Here is a 22,088-nt window from a genome sequence, read left to right on the forward strand (position 1 = left end):
AGTAATGATGTTTTTGACATTGCACTCTTTATACGTCTCGATTCTGCAAATATGCAATAATAAAGTGTGATTTTTTGATAAAATCATTTCTTGCCATGAATGTTAGCTGATTATTGTATTATTAATAATTATTTCCCCGGTTTAATCCCCTTTCTCACCGAAAATCCGCGGACGAACGCCAAAACCTCCATCCTCTGCCAATGACCCGCCGCCATGTTGAATGTGCGCGGAGGAGTTGCGCAATAGCGAAATTTGGCATTCCACTTTTTAGAGGTGTAGGCTTCATAATATGCCCTAATAAAGTCTGATTACTTGATAAAATCACTGCCTGCCATGAATATTAACTGATTATTGCACTATTAATACTAATTTCCCGGGTTTAATCCCCTTTCTCACCGAAAATCCGCAGACAAACGCCAAACCCTCCATTCTCTGCCAAGTGGCCAGCCGCCATGATGAATGTGCGCGGAGGAGTTGCGCAATGGCGAAATATAGTATTGCACTTTTTACCGATCTGGGCTTAATAATATACCCTAATAAAGTCTGATTTCTTGATAAAATAATTTGCGGCACTCAATATTACCTGATTATTGCAAGATTAATAAGTATTTTCCCGGTTTAATCCCTTTTCTCACCGAAAATCCGCGGACGAACGCCAAAACCTCCATTCTCTGCCAGTGGCCGACCGCCATGATGAATGTGCGCGGAGGAATTGCGCAGTTGTTTTACTTTTCATATGGTATTCATATATATATATATATATATAGGGGGATTTATAATCGATAGTTATATACATATTAATAAACTCTCGTTTATTAATTGTCATTCTTGGATTAACTTTTGCATGATGCCTCTGAGGATTATGACACGCCATTTCGTTGATATCGTGATTAAACTGCAAAAAACGCTTTGGGGCGAGGGTCAATTTACACATAAATATATATATATATCAACCGCCTGGAGGGGACGATCAGCTGTTTGCCAAGTGTTCTTTCTCATCCTGCAATCGCATTATACATATTATTGATACGTATATGGAAGAAACAATTGACTTATTCACCTAGACTCATTGAACAATTGTTGAATACCCATCGCCAATGGAATCCAATTCCTCGGTGGATCATTTCCACCATAATTTCATGAGGATAACGAAAGAACTATTGACACAAACCCAACAGAGGGTCACCGACAAAACGACGATTGATTTTTACCTCAGGGAACTGAATATCCTAAATTATCAGATGTTCATCATTGAGGACGACGACACTGTCAAATTACTGATCAACAGATTATGCTTGAACATTCAGGTAAATTCACAGAACAATAACAAACAACTAGAATTGGCAAATTAAACTTATTGAGAACACATTTTTAATCATCACTAACTTGAGACTGGCAGCAGAGTGAAATTGATGGAATTAAAAAAAATTGTATTCTTCTATTTTGAAAATTTACGGGTATTTTTACAGGCTTGAAAATGAGTTGTAGTTTATTGAAATTGTTTCGTTAGATATTAGTCATTAAATATTAATCAATTTCTATAGTTTGTTTTTTATAGCTGGTCTCCTCTCCTAATCTCGAGCGATTTGTTTCTTTCTCAGGCTCAGGAGACCTCCCTAGTTTCCAACTACTGCACTTTCCTCACTCACCTGCTCCCCCAGGTGCCCCCCCTCGCCGGGAGGACCCTCTCGACCCTGAAGAAGTGGCTCCACCAGTGCCTGGAGTTCTCCTCATTTCCAGCACTAGTCCCAGCCCTCCTCTCCCTCGAGAAACTCGTCTCAGTAATCCCCTGGGAGTCGAGCCTCCAGGACCTGGACGTCCTCCTCTCCTCTGAGGGTCTCCTCCCCAGGTTTTTCACTCCCTCGACCCCCCTAGACATCCAAAACCTCGCTCTGACCCTTTTGGAGAGCCTTTTAGAGAAGAAAAAGGAAAGAAATTCAATTTTCCCGCTGAATCACCTAATGACCATAAAAAACCTCGTCATCTCTATCCTCTCCTCTCCCCCCAAAGATGAAGATTTCGCCCACCTCCACCACTCGAGACTCATCCTGACATCCTTAAACATCCTCACTAGCTTGATCGTCCAGGGACTACTCTCGAAATGTCCAGAACTCCCAGGGGAAGCTCTAGGCATCACTCAGATCTATTTATTCCTGGGAATTGCTGGGGTTCCTCTCATTAAACCTGAGGAGCTTCATCCAGCTATTATGAACCTTCCTGAGAGGGTCCATTTACCTCCAAGGGGGATGATTCGAAACCCCAGGCCGATAACAAAATCAAAGCACAACAAGAAAGGAAAATTGAGCAACAAGAACGAGAAGCAGGAGAAAATATCGATGGATTTGGATAAAAGAAGAATCATCAAGTCCAGTGATTCAGAGACTTCTGATGGGGAAAAGTGCTCTCAGGAGAGGAGCAGGAGGATTCAGGAGAGGATCAGGTATCAGGCACTTCAAGTGCTCCACCAAGTGATGAGGATGATGACGAGCAAGAAGATTTTTGGCTTTTGGTCGCAAATTGTAACCAAGAGTGAAAAGTCTGGGGAGAGCCGGGGATTGTTGAGGGTTGTCATGAAAGAACCGGTGTCCAAAATCAGGGGGAGTGCTCTGGGTGTGTTGACTGATGCTGTGGTCGATGCCAGGATGTTTCTGGTGCATGCTGACGAGACTGAGGGCTCCTCGTTCGGGACCATTTTTGGGACGGTGGGTGGCATGTTGAGGGAAATACATTCGGCCCTGGGGTTCGTACTCAGTGGCGATGGCAATCTTGCGGTGGTTACGCAGGCCTTGAAGTGTTCAGCAGCTCTTGTGCAGGTGACACCTTATGGGAGGATGAAGGAGGGACTCGCTAGTAAGCTTGCAAGACACTGCAGGTGAGAGATTTAGTATAGCTGCAGGTGATGTGGATTTTTCCCAATTATGTCAATGAATCATTGCAAATTTCAGATACTTTGTGCTCCACAAGGACCCAACCGTTCGAGTAGTCGCCCTCTCCGTCTTCGAGGGCTTTGCCAATGTCGAGAACATGACCCCAGAGATCGTTGAGATCCTTTTGAGAAAGGCTGGCGACACAAATATCTCGAAGCGCTTGCTCCAAAGCCCCCAAATCACATCCCCCCACCCAAAATCACAAGCCCCAAGTGAAAACGACGAAGAAGAGATTGACTCTTCCAATCTCGAATTCTCTCTGAATGATCCTGCAGCCCCAGCAACAAGTGAGCGAGACTCGAGGACTGAAACTCGAGGCGACTCTCGAGATTCTCCATTTCTTGTCCAGATCTGCCTGAACAACATCTCGGACAAGAGAATTCACGTACCTGTCAGACTGCAGTCATTCAAACTACTTGGTGCCCTGATCAACTGCCTCGAGGGGATTTTCAAACGTCTCTTGGATGTTGAGATCGTCACTAGCCACCTGGTGGAGGCCACTAGCGAGCCTGACCCCCAGGTTGCTCTTCACGCTTGTAGAATTCTCGAAATTATCAGTTCTAAATTCAGTGGCATTGATTCTGATTCTGAGGGACAAAACCAACTTGCCACCTTTTGGAATAGCATTTTTCCTACTGTTCTTAGGGTTTCCCAGAGTGCTGAGACCGGACTGAGAGAAGTCGCTTGCGACTGCTTCGGGACAATCAGTAATCAAGTGTTTACACAATTGTCAGTGAGTAGAAATTCAGTCAATCTCATAAAATCCCACAATTGTAATATTACTGGAAAAAAATCAATTTATAACTCTTGACAAAATATTTTTTTAAAAATAATTAAATGACCTGGAATTTTAATAAAAGACAAACTAGTCAATGATTGAATGGTCATTTCAATGTCAATTAAGATTAACTGAATTAAGCCCTGAATTAACTATTAAAAACTTGAATCAATGACTTTGACAGCTCGACAAGTCCATAATAATCAAGACGAGCCTCTTCGGGGCCTGCAGGGATCCCGAGTCCGCAGTCCGAGCCGCAGGCCTCCGTGCCCTGGGAATGCTGATAAATCTTTGCTCCCTCGAGGAGGACACCGGCTTCCTAGAGGACCTCATCGATATTGTCTGCACGTCCCTCGCCGACGAGAACCTAGGAGTCAGGGTCAAATCAGCCTGGGCCCTAGCCAACCTCACAGACTGTCTCATCAAGAAAGTCATCAACAACCAACTCGAGCCCCCCCTTCCCCTGGACCTCATGCTCCCCAATCTCTATAAAACAAGTGTCAAAGCAGCCCAGGATAATAACAAAGTCAAGTGCAATGCCCTCAGAGCAGTTGGAAATCTTGTCCACCTCTCCCAGGGAAAAAACCTCCTGGGGGATATTCAACTTGCTCTTGACGTCCTCATCTCCTCCGCTACCTCTGGAAATGATATGAAGGTCCGGTGGAATGCCTGCAGGGCTCTGGGCTTCGCCATAAGTCATCACCCTGATGACATCTTCCCCCAGAACTGGAAGGACGAGGTCATACCTGCATTGTGCCATCTCATCTGCTACAGTCCCAATTTTAAGGTACCTTCTTTCCTAATGGCTTTCTAATGAATTTTTTAGTTGAATAATAATATTCTACTCTTTTCTTGTTCTCGAGATACTCGAGATACAGAAAAATTGAAACAAAAAATTGTAATCAATTGTTTTAATGATTCTTTTTTTTCTTTTTTTTTTTTTTCATTCAGGTTAGGACGAATGCAGCCTGGGCTCTGGGATCCTGCAAATCCTACGGTAAATACGTGCCATTTCTGTGGAAAAGTATTGTTTTAGCCCTAGAGAATTCTCAACACGTCCCGAATTTTGTGGAATACACTCACAGGGAGAGTTTAGTGCAACAGTTGTGTCTCACCCTGGGACACGTAGCGGCCAGTACTGAGCCTGGTGACCTGCAGATCCTCTGGCTGGACATCAAAGACCATGTGGAGGAGATCGAAGTCCACATAAAAAGCTTCCAGGAGCGGGCACTGCCTGAGAAGACTGATGACTTTGTCAGGGCCAGGGCGATCCTGAACAACTACTCGCAGACAGTGTCGCTGCACTCTAATGAGAGGATTATCGCTGCGGTCCTGGGAAACTTGTTCAACTGCAGGAAGCATGAGCTTTTATGATGAACACTGTGGGCAAGACTGTGTTTGTGATTCAGAATGAAATATCGACTTTTATCATTTTCAATGGTTATGAATAATTTTATTTCAATTTTCAATTGATATGAATTTTCTCGTTTCTAAGAGTCTCTAACGTACCCTATTATTGAATTAATTGAGATGACACACTTAACCCCATTAAATGATGTAATTCACAGTTAAATGATTGTCTTTTTATTTCATTAATTTTTAATTTTTTTCATTGCCAGCTACATTTGTACAGTTATAATGGATAAACGATGGATAAACAGACTAAAGGATTTTTGAAGAGGGCTTTTTTATTTGAAAATTTTGTCAGTAACAAAAAATGCCTTTTGACATTTTTCTGTAGAGTCAATAGTTTTGGATACAATTGAGAAATTGTCATATTACTATTGTAATAAAACATTTTTATTCAATTGATTAAATAATTAATGCCATGTTGTATTTAACTATATTTAAATAAACATTGGAAAATGTTAATCTGGCGTTTTTGCATCACTTGAATTATTTTTTGTTTCAGTTTCATCTGGTTTATGTAAGGAACATTCACGATTTGGCAATTCTTCTGTGGATTTGGGAAAATTTCTAATGTTTTCTGTAGTGTTTGTGTTATTTTCCTGCTCTTCTTCGTCTTTTTCGTCCGACGGCAGTTGTTGGTCTCGAGATGGCGGAGATAAATTGTCCTCGTCACTCTCATCAGCTTGATCACTCAAAGCCTCGTTTTTATCACTTTCATCACCTCTTTTCGTGATTTTCTGTCTCTTCTGTTGCTTCTGCTTCTGCTTCTTTTGCAATCTCTTTGCTCTCCTCTTAGCTGTCAACTCCTCAGCTTTCTTCTTATTCTCCTCAATTTTTTTCTGATACTCTTCATCAAGAAGTTCCTGAAAATAATTTGTTTAAACAAGGTTTCAGTAAGATTTTGAAAAAATTGACCAACTTTCAATCAAATAAGTTTACAAATATATCAAAAACTGTTGTGACTTTAACAAAAACAATTCTCATATTAGAAAAAATATTTTTTTACATTTTCCTGTAAAACNAGAATCAAAGAAAAAAAGGAGAATAGTTCTTGAATGGAAAAAAAATTTCGTCTATTTGGGTTTTCAAATTAAGAAGATTTTTATTTTTAAATTGATATTTTTTCTCGTAAAAAAATGTATTCTACTGAGCTCATTGTTATTAAAAATATATGACCGCACATCATGTTTCAAATAATGTTGAATTAATGTTCAGTCACTCAGGAATTTTATCCCTTCAGAATTTTTTCACTTCAAAAATGAAAAAATTTCTTAATTAAAAAAATCAAAGTTTTTTTTTTTTTACAATTTGAAATTTTGGAAATTTCTCTTCTGAAATTCAACAAACACACTCGCGTTTCCATGATAACACATATAATAACTACGAGTTTCTGAAAATCACCGACTTAATTCCCAAAATAGAAACCTTTTCCTGAAAAAAAAAAAAAATTATAAAAAAAAAAAAAAAAAAAAAAACTTCAGATGGACTTGATAAAAAAGTAAAAACTACAATACAAAAAAATTGTACATTGAGATCACCTTTTTGCTCTTTTCCTGAATAAACTTCTGTCTAGCATACTCCTTCCTCCTGAGATGCCTGTAAACATGAAACTCTCCACTTCCAGCACCAGCACTGCTGCCCATAACATTTCGCACGAATTCGGGAACTGATGGAGTCGTTTTGGACTTTGGTCGCTCTGGGAGCAAAACCGGCCTGTCCTGAACCCCCAATCAAACCATCGATCAATTAAGAAATACCCAAAAAATCAATGAATAATTTCAAGACTCAACTCACAGGATTTTTCATCAACTTCATCAGTTTTAACCTCTGGACGTCAACAATTGTTTTAGCAACTACAGGTTTCTCCATTTCCTTGTCCTCTTCCTCCGCTTTTTTAGGCTTTGACATTTTTCGATATTGATCGCAAATATTGGTCAATTAATCTATTGATTATTGGATATTTGGATAATTTTTTATTGTAAATGTTTCTTTTGTTCATATGTACGTAAATTCCCTTATTGTGGAATATATTTGAGGTTATGGAATTACCAACGTATGTATGTACAGTCGTGGAAGTATGAACGGAGCCCTCCCACGTACAGCGAGAGAGAGAGAGAGTCCCTTGGGTGAAAAATAACAGTAGAGTTGGGCCCCTTTGTTGACCTAGTAGATATGCCAGCGCCGTATGTTCTATTGAGTCCGACTTACCTTGCAATGGTTGTGTCCTTCTCTCAAAATTATGAATATCCTACCCAGCGACCCCCTTGTTCCTTATATATATATCTCTTATATATATATTCCACTAGATGTGATTTTTCCAATCAGTTGTGATTTATTTGCCTTAATTGAGAGTGAAATAGATTTTTATAAAGACAAATCATCCAGAAAAATGAGAAAAACCATGTCCAAGTATCTTTTACAGTTTGCTATTCTACAGGGCCACACTGTAGATTCAAGCATTTTCAGTCATCAAATTTTTTATTAAAAAATTCAGACCTGCAAAAGTTTAAGCTCTGAAAGCTCTGATGTTGGACTACAAAAGTAGAAAGGCATTTCACTGGAGAAAAAATAAGCAAAGTAATTGAATATATCCTTAATGATAAATGAAATAAGGGTCGTTTTCATCTGTTAAATCCCTACCCNCCCCCCCCCCCCTCTTTTATTACCAAATAAAAACTCAACCCTTCAGTGACATGATAATTTTATTATGTTCAGTAAAATGAAAGTACCACATCAATAATCGATAAATAAAATAAAAAACTGACATACGTATACGTAACTCGTGTTTCCGGGAGGCAACGGCAGGTTCATCTTTATCTCCTTGATTTTAAATTATCGTTAATCACAAAATACAAATGTCAATAAATAACAAGAAAAATCGTTTGAACACCATTTAATATGTTCCTCGAATTAATTTGAAATTTGAAATTGAATTATACTCCCTTGATTACATCAATCCCTTGGTATTTTCTGTGTTAAACTTCCGCCAGTCTACGGTTAAATGTAGCTCTACTCGACTAAAATAATTCAACTTTAATTACTGTAGTATCTAGAAATTGCCATCAATTATTCAATTGAATACCATCTGAAAATCAAGTCACTACACTGTACTAATTTCATTCTTCCCTCAAATACAAGTATTTTACGATTACTTGAGAGTTATCCATTAATTTTCTTCACTCATTTTTTAATAAATTTCAATGAATTCGTTATGCAACTCTTCTCAACAAAATAATAATCACTACTGAACTTAATTTTATTCTATGAATCGATTGTTTTTGAAAAATCAGAGATCAGCTTTATTGGTAAATTTGTAATTTAAATACAGTAAAAAGCTTCTGGCTTCATGCAAAAATTCGAAATTGCCGGAATAGTAGATATCGAATCCATCAAAATAACTACATTGCCATTATTAATTATTTAATAATGTTATTTCCAACTGAAGTAGGAGCACGAGGAGGACTAACTCAAGGCTTTATCATTTATTCGTTATTTTTTTATTTAATTAAAAAAATTGAAAATAAAATTTGATCATCAGGAAGAATGGAACTCATCGTGTGGCCCACACTCGATTATTTGTTATTCAATCTTGATTATTGTTATAATTTTTTTTTTTTTTTTTTTCAAGGTATTTACAGGATCTGAAAGGTCGAGTGTCCAGTGCTCCATCAAGAAAGCTTGAAAAAATTTACATCATTTTTCCACGTCCTCCTCTCATTGTGCCTCCTTAACACCTCTCAATTTTGTTTTCATTTTTTTTCAGTTTTTTTTCTCAAGATGGTGTAGCTGATTACCGTGAAACGATATTTACTGATAATAATTACTATACTTTATTATAAATTAATTAAAGAGCTTATGATTACGTGTTTATGTGATTTTTTTATCCTTTTATATATTTTTTTGTTTATAGTTATAAGTAGTAGCATGTACGATAGCTTTTTTTTTTGAATTTTTTAATAATGTTTTTCCTGCTCTCTTGCAGCTCACAATTCGGCCCATTATTGTTCTCTCTCTCTCTCTCTCTCTCTCTCTCTCTCTCTCTCTCTCTCTTGCTCGCGTGGATTTTATTCCAACTAATGGAGGATTTTTTCATTCAATTTCTATCCTCTAGAGTAATTTTGAAATAATAATTTGGTTTGAGGTTTATTTTTCAGTAGGTCTCTCGGTGTTGTGAGGTTTTCATGAGGAAAATAATAATGGCGAAAGAAGTATTAATGTGTTAAGAGTTTTATGTAAACTTGAAAGCTCGGTGACTAGCGACATTCCCAAATCTTCACTGTCTGGTCGACGCTACCTGTTACCACGTAGGGGTGACTCTTGTGAAAATCTGGAAAATAAAATTGCATATTGTATTAATTGAATAAATTAAAAATTAATTTCATACTAAACCAATTCAGTACTAAATGTCATTGAGTCTTCAATTAAATTAAAATGACACTTTTTGGCATTCATCACATTGAAACTATGAAAAAAATAATGAATTAATGATCAAAATTCTTCTTCAATTTCATTCTCTCATGTGAAATAAAATGATATTTTCAATGAAACTCACCAACTGAAGTACAGAAATGTACATGCGCCTCAAGTGTCTTCATAGCCCTCTTATTGCGAGTGTCCCATACTCGTAATGTCTTGTCATCAGACACACTGACGATGAATTTACCACCGGGATGAAAGACAATACCACGCACCCAGTTGTCATGGCCATGAAGTGTGAACAGACACACACCAGCCCCAATATCCCATACGCGAATTGTTTTATCACGTGAACCTGATGCCAAGAAGGGGCCCTCGTGTGCTCCTTTGTTGTCAGCTCCGGCAGCTGCATTTATCGCAGCTCTTGCACTCTCTGGTGCCCAGGCAATGCATTCAACTACGTGTTCGTGGTCTCTCAATTCAACCTGCATCCATTTCAAAAATAATTCATTAATCAAGTTCATCAAAAAAAAAAAAAAAAAAAAATGATAATTTATACAATGAAAATTTTTGGAGACTCCAGGGCCTATTATGAAAATTAATAAAATAATAAACAGTCAAAATCACGTTCGAAAGACAATCCACCCAGGCCTTACAAAAAACAAACAATTTATCGATGACTTTATTTTTAAAAAATGTAAAATTATTTAAAATTTTTAATTGAAATAATAAAATGATTATCGAGAGAATGAAATTTCGCTTAAAAAGAAAATTGTAGTCAATAATGAAGACATAAATTTTCAACTGACTTTGGTTTCTTTCGACGCCATATGCCACACACGAACAGTCTGATCATTAGAACAACTGGCAATGAGTTCTCCACAAGGACTGACCCTTGCCATCCTGACCCACTCCCTGTGTCCTGTCAGTGTTTTAACGCAATATCCAGTAGCGACTTCCCAAATCTTGATGGTCTTATCCCTGGATGCACTGACAACGAGATCTCCCCCTGGCACGAATGACACAGAGTTGACGTTGTGATCGTGTCCATGCATTGTTTTGACGCATGCAAATGACTGATGAAAGTCCCATAGTTTTATCGACATATCGGCACTGCACGAGACGAGGAGTTTGCCTGTTGCATCGAATGCCACGTCCTGGACACTGTCTGTATGGCCTTTTAGGGTTCTTTCGAATTCACCAGACTCGAAATCCCAGACCTTTAATTATATTAATTTATTGATTTATCTCGATAAATTAATTCATGACCAATTGAATAATTAATAACTAATTTACCTTAATAGTTGCATCTTCACTAGCAGAAACAATTAGACTGAAGACTGGATGAAAGATGACTCTGTTTATTGGAGCCCTGTGACCAGTAAGACAGTGTTTCTCCGGTGGCCTTGGTATCCACTCTGACGACGAGCGTTTACCCCTCGTTGGTGCACCCTCGATAAATTCTTTCTCCGCTTCTGACAGCTTTGACTCCAACTCCATGACTTTTTTCTGGAGTCGAATGACAGATGTCCACTTCTTCTCGAGGAGACCTCCGTACTTGCGCTCAACCTCCCCGGGCATATCTGCCTCCTTCTTGAATGCTTCCAGAGCATCCTGATATCCGTTGGTACTGAGGTAATCCGCAATCGCCTTATTTCTGGTGGCAAATAATTTTATTCTTATTCACTTTTTCTATCAATTTCTTTCTTCATTCATGTAATTAATTAATATCGATTTCAAGTTGATTCGGTAGTAATGCCTATTGAAGGTGCATGGTGCAGGGTCACAGACTATTTTTCTACATCTCGTAAGACATTTTTTACAATAATGTTTTTCGAGATGTTCTCATTATTCTCTCCCAATAATCTCATTATCTCTGATCTCTGATCAATAGATTATACTATAAATCCTTCAGATGTAATTACACCCTCCAAGGTTCAACGTTTAGGCCCTTTCTAACGGCATTCAAAATTCAATTTACCTTCTATTCTCTTCACAAATAGCCCTATAATCATCTCAACAAGGAGAAGGCGTTTCTGCAATCGTGGCAATGTTTTGCAGGTGGCGAATAGGTGGGGGGTAATGCCCCCGCCGTCCGTGCATTTGCTTCCTAGACTCAATTATTCATTGAATTCCGATTATTCACGTGCAATAGATAATTTCGAATTACTCGAGCCAGCCCCTGAGGCGGCCAAAGATTTCAGGGGAAAAAATTGCTTTTCGAGAAAGTGGGAGTGAGACAGAAAGTCGGACGAGATCTCGGGGTGAAAGGCACCTATACCACGGGTCGCGTTCTTTAGGTCGTTTGGATAGGCTCACGATGAAATATTTATGGATCAATTAAGGTTTTTAGGATTTATGAAAGCTGAAAATGCGCCAAGTCATTTGGCTATTCTTGTGGAGGGGGTGAGACGAATTTGCATGTTTTTTTTTTTTTTTTTTTGGTTATTTGTTATTTGATACAGAATTATTCTAGTGAAAAAAGTCATAAGATCTTTCTTGTAGAAAATTAATTTCTCCATAAAAAATATTATATCGCCTTCTGCATTTTTGTGCCCTTTTTTTTGAAATTCTCATAAAAAAATAAATCTTTAATTAGTATCATTTATAATCCAGATATTGACGTTATCCTCTCGCTCTCTCATTAAAAAATATCTCTCAACGAGTTAAAACCCACGAGAAGACGAAATAAACTCGGAAATGGCTAGCAGGGGCTCCATTGATCCCTCTCATCATAGGTAATTCCGTTGGTCTATCGATTGTAGCATCCGCGCTTGCTCGAGAAACCACCCCTCACCCTGACCGGCGCACAAATCCCCGCACCCTCATTGCATGACTCAGGCTGAAAAACCAATCTGAATTATCTGCGACTTGGAATATTCCCATTCTCGCCAAAAACGTGGTCTATCATATTTTTTCTGGCTTCTGTGTGATGACAAAATGATGCACTACATTGCAAACATGATGACATCACTGGAGAATTTGAAAAAAAAATTCTTTTACTTGATGTAATAAAATTTTTTTTCCATTATAAAAATTGACTTTTTTCACATTTTACACTATTAATAATATAATTTTTTTTCTTTGGGACATTTTATATTTAAACCATTTGATTTTGCTTAATTTTGAGCAATGAAAATTTTTCCAGATTTTTTGAAAATTGTCATTTTGTTTTTTTTTCTCTCCCATCATGTCATCACCATAAAAAGATGATAAAATAAAATTATTTCAACTTACAACTCCTCCCGCTGCCGTTGTGACAACACCATTTTCATGATCCTCGATGTGGCACAACTATTTTCCCCTGTTTTATTCCTCTTTCAGATGAAAAAAAAAAAAAATACCAAACAAACTTGACAATTTCCTCGAGTTCGAGACAAAATGTTCAGTTGATCGCCATCGGGAGCCCCTGAAAGCCAGAAAAATTGTGAAAAATTATGAAATTATTGTTTATGATTTATCAACTGATCAACAGGACTCTCTGGCACAGGAAGAGACCTTGACAATCGACTAGGAGACGTTTTAAAGCACATGGGGTGAGAGCAGACGGTTTTTGTGACGATGCGTGCATGCAACCCCAGTGTGAAATCGATATCCTCGGGTGATTCCTCACCCACCCCCGCAAGACCGGCCGGCGGCAGTCTATCTACGTATTCGCCGGCTTTGAATCCATTGAAATATTTATCAGGAGGTATTCAGGAGGTGGAATGTTTCCACTGCACTTGAAAGATGACTTTTAACAATTGATTAAGACTATTATTTATTGTTTTTTAAGTGAAAAAATGGTCTGGACTTTTGAAAAACAAGGGGAGAAGTGAGCTAGGAGATGATGGAGACTTTGCTTTCTACCTTGAAAAATTTTAATTGATGATTGAAATATTGATATGATACTTCAGATAGACAAATGAGGTGTGAAAAATTGTAAAAAATTGCCTGAATGAATGATTATGGATGACTATATAAGCTTTTCGAAAATTTCCTAGAATCTACATACTTTATTTTTTCGGTATTCCATCAGTTTTTACAATATATAAACAATCAACATTAATGAATGAAAAAAATAAATAATATTTTAAAAGTCGTTTTTGGTGTATCGGAAAATATCAAACTTGTGAATTTGTTAAAAGAATACTAGAACATTTATGGAGCTCTAATGAGCACTCAAATGATCCTTAAAACATGCCGGGAGTCATTAACACGTGGGAACGTTGGTAACAATAACCTGAGGATCTCCCACAGCAGAGAACAATCAATAGGAGCAGGAAAGGTAATTAATCCCTCAGTTCTAGGCATGAATCAGTTTCTGAACGTCAAGGGATGCAGAATTCTTCAATTATGACAAGTATTCACATCACTATTTTTGTAAATAGGAAATTTAATAAGTTTTTCTTTCGAAAAATAATTTCTCATCACAATTTCCCCTAGATCCCCTCAATCTCGACATAATTGTCAAATTAACAAATAAGGAGAAATAAATGTACCATAAAATCAATTTTTATCCATTTAAAAAAGATGAAATTTTCTAGAATTGGTGCCTCCTTTTTTTTCAACCCGAATCCTCAGAATAATAAAAAATTTCACTGAAACCCTTAAAAACCTCGATCCCCAGCCATAATCAATTCAGCCTCATCTCCCACCAAATTGAACAGTCTGACCGACAACCGAACAGCTGACCCTCCTCCCCCCAGTAATTCTCAAGAAAGCCTTAAAAAAATTTTAAAAACCCTCACAAGCCCCGATGACATTGAAAATCATTGAAAATTTTTAAAATTCAGACAACTATTATTGTTCTGAATTCTTAAATGCAATTTTTCTAATGTTCTAATGCCAAAAAATTAAAAATGTCATCATTAAAACGTCAATTTCATGGAATTCCATCAATAAATTTCAAAGTTCAATCCGAATGCACAACATTGGAAATTCAAATCTAGCTGTTTGTTATTTAATAAATTATGTAAAAAAAAATTTAATCCTCCTGCAATTTCCTCACGTCTCTCCAAAAACGAAATAAAAATAAAAAAGTTTAAAAAAAAAAAAAAATATATATATATATATGGATAAAAATCCTAATGAAAGCCCTGAAGACATGAACCCGAGTGTTCGCCCTTATGCAGAGGCTGTCAAAAAAAAAAATCGATGATCCCCTTAGGCCCCCTCATCCCCACCCCTAAAAAGCCACGGTTCCATTGCAATAATTGTCCCTGAAACCCCCTGGAATTTCGTGGACCGGAGACAATGATCAACTCCAATCGTCATGCTCCAACCGAGGATGCACCGCGAAATGGTTTTTGTTGTAAATCCCGCACGGCCATTTTGCTCCTGAGCCGTCACGTCTGGCTCTTGCATAAAATTTCAAAAATATCCCTTATTTTTTTCTAATGTATGTAATTCCATGACTTACGTGTTTGATTCGTCTACGTGTGATGTGGAGTGCAACGAAATCAACGGAAACCCCCCCCTCTGGGGATGGGTTTTTTTCTCAACGAACGTAAAAATGCGGATAACGAAAACCCGTGGCTTGCTTGCTGCTGGGATCACTCCTGCGATCGGACTGACGATGACTGCCGACAGCCGACAGCGTAGGAATGGTCGATATAACACAGGGTATCGATGTTTCATGGTGCGATTATCAAGTTTTTTTCAGACTCGATATCTCGGAAGATTCGGTACCTGAGAGGCACCTTTTTTTCTCTCTCTCAAAATTTTTTTTTTTTTTTTTTTTTTTCATTTTATTTATGCTGTAATTATCGACATTTTTTATCATCATCATTAATTTCAATATATATTATTATCAAATTTTTTTCAATTCTTTTTCTTTTTATAACATAGTATAACAATTTTTCAAAAGGTACCAACAATTTTTTCAACGTTTTCCGCGTTGACTTTTCGATCGATATTTTTATTATTCTCTACATTTTTCGATTTACTTATGAATGACGATTTCTAGCGATTCGAGATATCGATATATAGCTTTTTTCAAGGCTTGCAAGTTGCGAATGGCCGCGGCCTTATTCGATAGACACAGTGAGACGCATCAGGACGCATTAGCTTCCCGCCAAGAGAAAAGTTTAATGGTTATTATTTGGAAAAATGGACAACTTCACGGCCAGTCCAGCTTACAAGCGGTTGCAAATAATGAAAAATTATTACAAAAACCATTTTCCTATTACTCCCCTATGGAATTTCGTGCAGTCTGGAAATGGTAGGTTCTCCATTATTGTTATTATTATTATTATTATTAGCCATTTTTTTTTATTATACCTTTTTCTTTTGTCAACTAGAACAAAAAAGCTATATCAATTGATTTCTCCAATCGTCGATATATCTAAAAAGTGAACAAATCGATTCGGACACGAGTCTAAATAAAAATCCTTTGTTGTTCAGAAAGTGACTCCTTACAACGAGAGTTGGCTTTCGTATCCATCACCGGTGGTTGGAGTCGATTTCAATTTTTCAATGATGACAAACAATTACACCAAAGCCTGATCTCCAAATATCCCAAGAGGATTGACTTGGGTGCAAAGTACAGGCTCACCCCGAGGAAAAAAAAACCAGGTGAGATTGAAAAGAAAATAGCTGAGGAGCACGAACTAGTTTTGGACATAGACATCAATGACTACGACGAGGTGAGGACCTGCTGCAAGGGTCCAAACATGTGCGACAAGTGCTGGAAATTCATGGCAATTGCTTGTGAAATCCTCGAGGAAGCTCTGAGGAGGGATTTCCAGTTGAAACATATCCTCTGGACGTATTCAGGAAGACGAGGGATCCATGGATGGGTTTGTGATGAGAAAGCCAGGACCCTCAATTGGAAGGAGAGGAATGCAGTGGCCAAGAGCCTCCAGAGTGTGAGGTGCAAGTCCAAGGGGATCAGTCCCCAGGTGGAGAGGGCCCTCAACGTCATTAGAGCCCACTTTGAGGAGATTATTGAGGAGCAGGGCCTTCTGGATACCCCAGAGGGCACCAAGTACTTTTTGGGAATGCTGCAGCCGGAGAGCATCAAGACTTGTGTCGAGAGGGCGTTCATGTTGTGCAATAATACCCGAGAGAAACTGCACGCTTTCCAAGACTTGATCGTTCAAGTGAAAAAGAGAGAGGAGTGCTACCTCGTCGAAGAGGTGATGATCCAGTGCTTTTATCCCAGGCTGGATCTCCCTGTGACCACTCAGATCAGTCATCTTCTCAAAGCACCATTCTCCATGCATCCTGCTACTGAGAGAATTTCTATTCCTTTCCGGGCTGAGAGGGTCTGGGAGTTTAGGGTTCAACATGTACCAGTGATCAGTGCTATTGCTGGGCTTGAGGGGGAGGTCGAGAACAGGGAGGTGATGGTGAGCAACTTTAGGGAGGCCACGGATTTTTTTCACTCATTTGCTAAGGGATTGATTTCGGAGGCGATGGAGGCGATGGAGGCGATGGAGGAGGGGGCTGGCAGGCTCAAGGGTGGACAGAGAAAGTTGAAACTGAGGACGAGACCTGAGACGTCCAGGCCAGGTCTGTGGCTTGACAAGTTGGCTGCTTCTGCTTCCAAGGAAAGCCTTCCACGGAACCTTAAAATTCCTTCGTCGATTGGGATTGGGGAGGAGGCAAGTGCTTATTATCCTGCTTCTTGCAACAAATTGCAATTGGAATTCAACAATGCCAAGATTGGGTCGCCTTCAGGGCAAGTTGTTGGGAAAATTCTTCACAGCAGCTGTTTGTCTGGGGGTTCAGGGCCTGTGCTTGGTAGTAGCTATTTTAATATTGAGAAATGGGATCCTATGACATCGAACAGTCGCGATAGACTTGAAATTTTAATGAGTTTGAGACAATTGCCCATGAGGATAAGAGATAGGAAGAATTCTAATGCTACAGGCATCCAGGAGGTTCCAGTTGTCGAGCCCACAGCAGAGAATGGAGCAATGCCATTTAGAGCCTCTTTTGAAGAGCCAAACAACACTCAACAATATCCCAACTCTATATCTTCAGTTAATATTGAGGAGATTATTCCCAACGTCCCTCAACTCCTCACCGACACGCCACAAGCTGCCAGTTCAAATTTAAACAAGGCCGAAGCTATGAGAAAGTTGGGGCGGGGGATGATGAAAAGTAGACTTGAGACTACTGGAGGCTTCTCCTCGTCTTCACAGATACTTCTAGGTGTCGCGTCCACATCTAGAGCTTCTTCTGAAAGGCCAAACAATACTCAACAATCCGTCAGCTCTAAATCTTCACTTAAACAAGAGAATATTCCACAAGTCATGTCCAGAACAGAGGAGATGAATGAATTTAACCCTATTGCTTGTCGTAATAATAAGAGATCACTTTCTCCTCAGAGTAATTCTGGCAATTCATTCAACAAAAGAGGACGTCCGGTACCCGCTGACACATGTGCAGTGATCGATCTTACCTCAGATTCACTTTAGAAGACTAGAAGGCTTCAATTATTTCCTTCAACCTTTCTAAACCAGTTTCTCAGTGTTTCAAGTGGTTCGAGGATCCATTCCATTCAAGAGCTGATTGAAAAAAAAGTACCTCAATCAGGTAACTCTTGTGGAGATTAAAATGGGGATGAATGCTCAATGCATTTTTTTTTCAAATAATAATGGTATATTTTCCACCATTATTATTTGTGATTTTGAGGTGCTGTGAATGTTTTTTTTATAATAATTAGAGATTAAGGTCCAAAGTACTGATGTGCAAAAACAATTTTCTTTTCCATAAAATGGAGAACAATTGTTTTGTCTGATTATTTGTGCTGTGACTTGTTTAAAAAAATAGTCATAGTAATAAGAAAGTTCATGTTTTTTGTATTTTTCATACGTCTAAATAAAATTTTTAGAAAAAAATTTGGCATCATTTGCTCGTTAGATGATATTGACAATTATCTCCCAAAGTTGAAATTTTTGACAAAAAAAATGACTTGATTTTCTAGTTATCACTCACCTCCTCCTCCTCCACCACACCCCTCATTGACATTTGAATTTCGTAGTTGTTGAACCTAACCTTCTCTCACTCCGGTGTATTGTGTAATTCTTCTTCGCGCCATCTCGTCCTAGCAAACGGTTTTTTCTCCCCATTACCACATCCAAGCAGGAGGAGTAAGCGTCTCGAGATTATTCCATTTTTTAAAATTATTCCTTAGAGAATAACTGCTGAGAAAATGTAAACGAGTGATTATTCTGTTGATATAGAAACTTTGTCGCATTAATAAGAGAGAATAAAACGAGTGATATAGATTTTTATTATTTACCTTTTGTATCATCGGCGCATCGAGTGGGCTAACCTCGAAGCAACTATGGCGAACGTTGTTCTGGACAAGGAGACCTTTTTCAGACGTATGAAACGTCTGTACACAGCGTGGAAGGTATAGTTCAATAATAGGAGTTAAATTCAACAATTTTCATTTAATTTCATTTAATGAAATGAGCTTTGATTCTCATGGATTATCGTTGATAGGAAGGTGATGTGGGGGCTGACCAAGACAGCTTTACCAAGATGGACTGTCTGGTATCAGCAGTGGGTACCGACGAGGACATTGTCTACAGCAAGTCCATGGCCCTGCAGACCTGGCTATTCAGTTATGAACTCACAGACACCATTATGATCCTCGCTGAGGACTCGATCAACTTTCTCGCCAGCAAGAAGAAGATTGAGTTCTTGAGGAAAGTAGAGAGCGGAAAGACTGAGGAGACTGGGGTGCCTCCTGTGAAACTTTTTGTCAGGGACAAGAGTGACGAGGATAAAGCCAATTTTGTCAAGTTGATTGATGTCATCAAGGGCAGCAAGAAGGGCAAGACTCTGGGGGTATTCTCCAAGGAAAACTATCCTGGGGCATTTATGGACGCCTGGAGGGCTGCTATTAAACCAGAGAATTTTGATAGTGTTGATGTGAGTGCATCATGCGCCTATGTCATGTCCCCAAAGGAGGAAATTGAGATTTTAACAGTGAAAAAAGCCTGTCTTGTCTCAGTAGATGTATTCACTAAATACCTAAAAGACCAGATAATGGAGATAATTGACTCGGACAAAAAAGTTAAGCACTCGAAATTAGCAGAAGGTGTTGACCAAGCCCTCACCAACAAAAAGTATGTGACAGGAGTGGATGTCTCCCAGGTGGACAACTGTTATCCAGCGATCATTCAGTCTGGTGGAAACTACACTCTCAAATTCTCAGTGGTTTCAGACAAGAATAACCTCCACTTTGGTGTGATAATTTGTTCGTTGGGAGCTCGCTACAAATCTTACTGCTCCAACATTGTGAGAACCCTTCTGGTGAATCCCACCAAATTCATCGAGGACAACTACAATTTCCTCCTCAATCTCGAGGAGGAGATTCTCAAGAAGCTCACAGCAGGAACTAAAATAAGTTCAGTTTACGAGACTGGTATAAAGTACGTAAAGAGTGAGAAACCAGAGATGCTAGAGCACTTGACCAAGAACTTTGGTTTCGCCATGGGAATTGAGTTCAGGGAGTCCTCTCTTCTCATTGGTCCCAAGACACATGCAATCGCCAAAAAGGGAATGGTCTTCAATGTCAATGTCGGACTATCAAACTTGTCAAATGCCGAGGCAACAGATAAGGAGGGCAAGAGTTATGCCCTCTTTATTGGGGACACTGTTGTCGTCAATGAGACGGCAAATCCAGCCACTGTCCTCACTACCTCGAAAAAGAAGATGAAGAACATTGGCATATATGTAAAGGACGAGGAGGAAGAGGAGGAGGAGGAATCGGGAAAGGAAAATGAGCCAAAACCTGAGATACTGGGACGGGGAAAACGAAGTGCTGTTATTGAATCCAAACTCAGAACTGAGCACAGCTCTGAGGAGAAGAGAAAGCAACACCAGAAGGAGCTTGCACAGCAGCTCAATGAGATTGCTAAAGCGAGATTGGCTCAACAGTCTGGGGGAAAGGAGCAGGAGAAGATCAGAAAGTCAACGGTTTCCTACAAGAGTCTCAATCACATGCCCAGGGAGGCTGAGGTCAAGGAATTGAAACTTTACGTTGACAAGAAGTACGAGACAGTGATACTGCCCATTTTTGGTACACCAGTGCCCTTCCACATTTCTACAATCAAGAATATATCTCAATCAGTTGAGGGGGATTACACTTACTTGAGGATCAATTTTTTCCATCCTGGGGCTACTATGGGAAGAAACGAGGGTGGCACCTATCCCCAGCCTGACGCCACTTTTGTTAAAGAAGTCACTTACAGATCTACCAATACCAAGGAACCTGGTGAAATATCAGCACCTTCATCCAATCTCAATACAGCTTTCAGACTGATCAAAGAGGTCCAGAAAAAGTTCAAGAACAGGGAGGCTGAGGAGAGGGAGAAGGAGGATCTTGTCAAGCAAGACACTCTGGTACTCTCACAGAATAAGGGCAATCCCAAACTCAAGGATCTTTACATCAGACCGAATATCGTCACCAAGAGGATGACTGGAGGATTGGAGGCTCACACCAATGGCTTCAGATATACCTCTGTTCGTGGGGATAAAGTTGATATTCTATATAATAATATTAAGAATGCATTCTTCCAGCCTGGAGATGGTGAGATGATTATTCTTCTGCATTTTCATTTGAAACATGCTATTATGTTTGGCAAGAAGAAGCACGTTGATGTCCAGTTTTATACCGAGGTAGGGGAGATCACTACTGATTTGGGAAAGCATCAGCACATGCATGACAGAGATGATCTGGCTGCTGAACAGTCGGAGAGGGAGCTCAGGCACAAATTGAAGACAGCTTTTAAATCGTTTTGCGAAAAGGTCGAGTCCATGACCAAGCAGGAGATTGAATTTGATACCCCTTTCAGGGATCTTGGCTTTCCTGGAGCACCTTTCAGGAGTACTGTTCTCCTTCAACCGACTTCTGGCTGTCTTGTCAATCTCACCGAGTGGCCGCCTTTCGTTATCACTCTGGAGGACGTTGAACTTGTGCACTTTGAGAGGGTCCAGTTTCATCTCAAAAACTTTGATATGATATTTGTTTTTAAGGATTATCAGAAGAGGGTGGCCATGGTCAATGCCATTCCCATGCACATGCTGGATCATGTCAAGGAGTGGTTGAATTCTTGTGACATCAGGTACTCCGAGGGAGTCCAGAGCTTGAACTGGGCCAAAATTATGAAGACAATCACTGAGGATCCCGAGGGCTTCTTTGAGAGTGGTGGTTGGACCTTTTTGGACCCAGAGAGTGACGCGGAAAATGAGGATGTCGATGATGAGGAGGAGGAGGAGGACGATGCCTATGAGCCTACGGATATTGAGAGCGAGGAGGAGAGCGATGATGACTCGGAGTATTCAGAGGCCTCCGAGGACTCGGAGAGCGATGAGGAGGAGTTGGGTAGCTCCGAGGAGTCCGGCAAGGATTGGAGTGACCTAGAGAGGGAGGCTGCTGAGGAGGACAAGGAGAGGGGTGATGGCACCTTTGGAAGGAATGAATTCCCCAAGAAGAAATCTGAGCCCTCGAGATCCAAGGATAAACACAGGCACTCAGGGAGCTCCAAGGGAAAGGGCTCGTCGTCTTCTTCTTCGAGGGATAAACACAGGTGGGAAATTGATTTTTTTTTTTT

The 22,088-nt window shown here is 39.5% G+C and overlaps 5 protein-coding genes and 1 long non-coding RNA gene across 10 annotated transcripts in view; 3 read left to right on the forward strand and 3 right to left on the reverse strand.

Moving 5' to 3' along the window:
* Position 1: 1 nt before the first annotated feature.
* LOC107044432 lies at positions 2-434 on the reverse strand. Its single transcript, XR_001461343.1, has 3 exons — positions 397-434; positions 159-328; positions 2-43 (listed from the first exon to the last, which is right to left on the reverse strand). It is a non-coding gene; the product is annotated as an uncharacterized LOC107044432 (long non-coding RNA).
* Positions 435-880: 446 nt separating this feature from the next.
* Positions 881-5,577, forward strand: LOC107044456 (HEAT repeat-containing protein 6). Its single transcript, XM_015266332.1, has 5 exons — positions 881-1,307; positions 1,602-2,872; positions 2,946-3,660; positions 3,890-4,492; positions 4,657-5,577. The coding sequence occupies exons 1-5, from the start codon at positions 1,098-1,100 to the stop codon at positions 5,077-5,079; spliced, it is 3,222 nt and encodes a 1,073-aa protein (XP_015121818.1). The 5' UTR covers positions 881-1,097; the 3' UTR covers positions 5,080-5,577.
* LOC107044457 (PRKR-interacting protein 1 homolog) lies at positions 5,274-7,724 on the reverse strand. The gene is made up of 5 exons (XM_015266334.1): positions 7,324-7,724; positions 7,165-7,236; positions 6,910-7,058; positions 6,654-6,833; positions 5,274-5,978 (listed from the first exon to the last, which is right to left on the reverse strand). Exons 3-5 carry the CDS (start codon positions 7,021-7,023, stop codon positions 5,574-5,576), a joined length of 699 nt encoding a protein of 232 aa, XP_015121820.1. The 5' UTR covers positions 7,024-7,058; positions 7,165-7,236; positions 7,324-7,724; the 3' UTR covers positions 5,274-5,573.
* Positions 7,725-7,799: 75 nt separating this feature from the next.
* LOC107044455 (lissencephaly-1 homolog) lies at positions 7,800-15,079 on the reverse strand. The gene is made up of 6 exons (XM_015266331.1): positions 14,933-15,079; positions 12,769-12,940; positions 10,828-11,188; positions 10,341-10,751; positions 9,668-10,016; positions 7,800-9,442 (listed from the first exon to the last, which is right to left on the reverse strand). The coding sequence occupies exons 2-6, from the start codon at positions 12,804-12,806 to the stop codon at positions 9,369-9,371; spliced, it is 1,233 nt and encodes a 410-aa protein (XP_015121817.1). The 5' UTR covers positions 12,807-12,940; positions 14,933-15,079; the 3' UTR covers positions 7,800-9,368.
* Positions 15,080-15,540: 461 nt separating this feature from the next.
* On the forward strand, positions 15,541-18,324 carry LOC107044429 (DNA primase small subunit). The gene is made up of 2 exons (XM_015266296.1): positions 15,541-15,733; positions 15,916-18,324. The coding sequence occupies exons 1-2, from the start codon at positions 15,622-15,624 to the stop codon at positions 17,934-17,936; spliced, it is 2,133 nt and encodes a 710-aa protein (XP_015121782.1). The 5' UTR covers positions 15,541-15,621; the 3' UTR covers positions 17,937-18,324.
* A 249-nt stretch (positions 18,325-18,573) lies between these two features.
* LOC107044458 (FACT complex subunit spt16) overlaps positions 18,574-22,088 on the forward strand; it is a 4,653-nt gene continuing 1,138 nt past the window's right edge. For all 5 annotated transcript variants that reach the window (XM_015266335.1, XM_015266336.1, XM_015266338.1 and 2 more), the window contains exons 1-2: positions 18,574-18,877; positions 18,970-22,064. In XM_015266335.1, coding sequence (XP_015121821.1) covers positions 18,809-18,877; positions 18,970-22,064 — 3,164 coding nt within the window. In that variant the 5' untranslated portion in view covers positions 18,574-18,808. The remainder of the gene's footprint in view (positions 18,878-18,969; positions 22,065-22,088) is intronic.

Source organism: Diachasma alloeum, unplaced genomic scaffold, assembly GCF_001412515.2.
Source record: "Diachasma alloeum isolate Michigan unplaced genomic scaffold, Dall2.0 Dall_scaffold_00742, whole genome shotgun sequence".
NCBI lineage: Eukaryota > Metazoa > Arthropoda > Insecta > Hymenoptera > Braconidae > Diachasma > Diachasma alloeum.

Coding starts and splice junctions, on each gene's coding strand:
- LOC107044429 (XM_015266296.1), top strand. CDS start 15,622: ATGGACAACTTCACGGCCAGTCCAGCTTACAAGCGGTTGCAAATAATG. Junction 15,734..15,915: donor TTTCGTGCAGTCTGGAAATG/GTAGGTTCTCCA, acceptor TTTGTTGTTCAG/AAAGTGACTCCTTACAACGA.
- LOC107044457 (XM_015266334.1), bottom strand. CDS start 7,023: ATGTCAAAGCCTAAAAAAGCGGAGGAAGAGGACAAGGAAATGGAGAAA. Junction 6,834..6,909: donor TGAAGTTGATGAAAAATCCT/GTGAGTTGAGTC, acceptor TTGGGGGTTCAG/GACAGGCCGGTTTTGCTCCC. Junction 5,979..6,653: donor TTCAGGAAAAGAGCAAAAAG/GTGATCTCAATG, acceptor AATTATTTTCAG/GAACTTCTTGATGAAGAGTA.
- LOC107044456 (XM_015266332.1), top strand. CDS start 1,098: ATGGAATCCAATTCCTCGGTGGATCATTTCCACCATAATTTCATGAGG. Junction 2,873..2,945: donor AAGCTTGCAAGACACTGCAG/GTGAGAGATTTA, acceptor TGCAAATTTCAG/ATACTTTGTGCTCCACAAGG. Junction 4,493..4,656: donor GCTACAGTCCCAATTTTAAG/GTACCTTCTTTC, acceptor TTTTTCATTCAG/GTTAGGACGAATGCAGCCTG.
- LOC107044455 (XM_015266331.1), bottom strand. CDS start 12,806: ATGAAAATGGTGTTGTCACAACGGCAGCGGGAGGAGTT. Junction 11,189..12,768: donor CAACGGCAGCGGGAGGAGTT/GTAAGTTGAAAT, acceptor ATTTGCCACCAG/AAATAAGGCGATTGCGGATT. Junction 10,752..10,827: donor GTGAAGATGCAACTATTAAG/GTAAATTAGTTA, acceptor ATATAATTAAAG/GTCTGGGATTTCGAGTCTGG.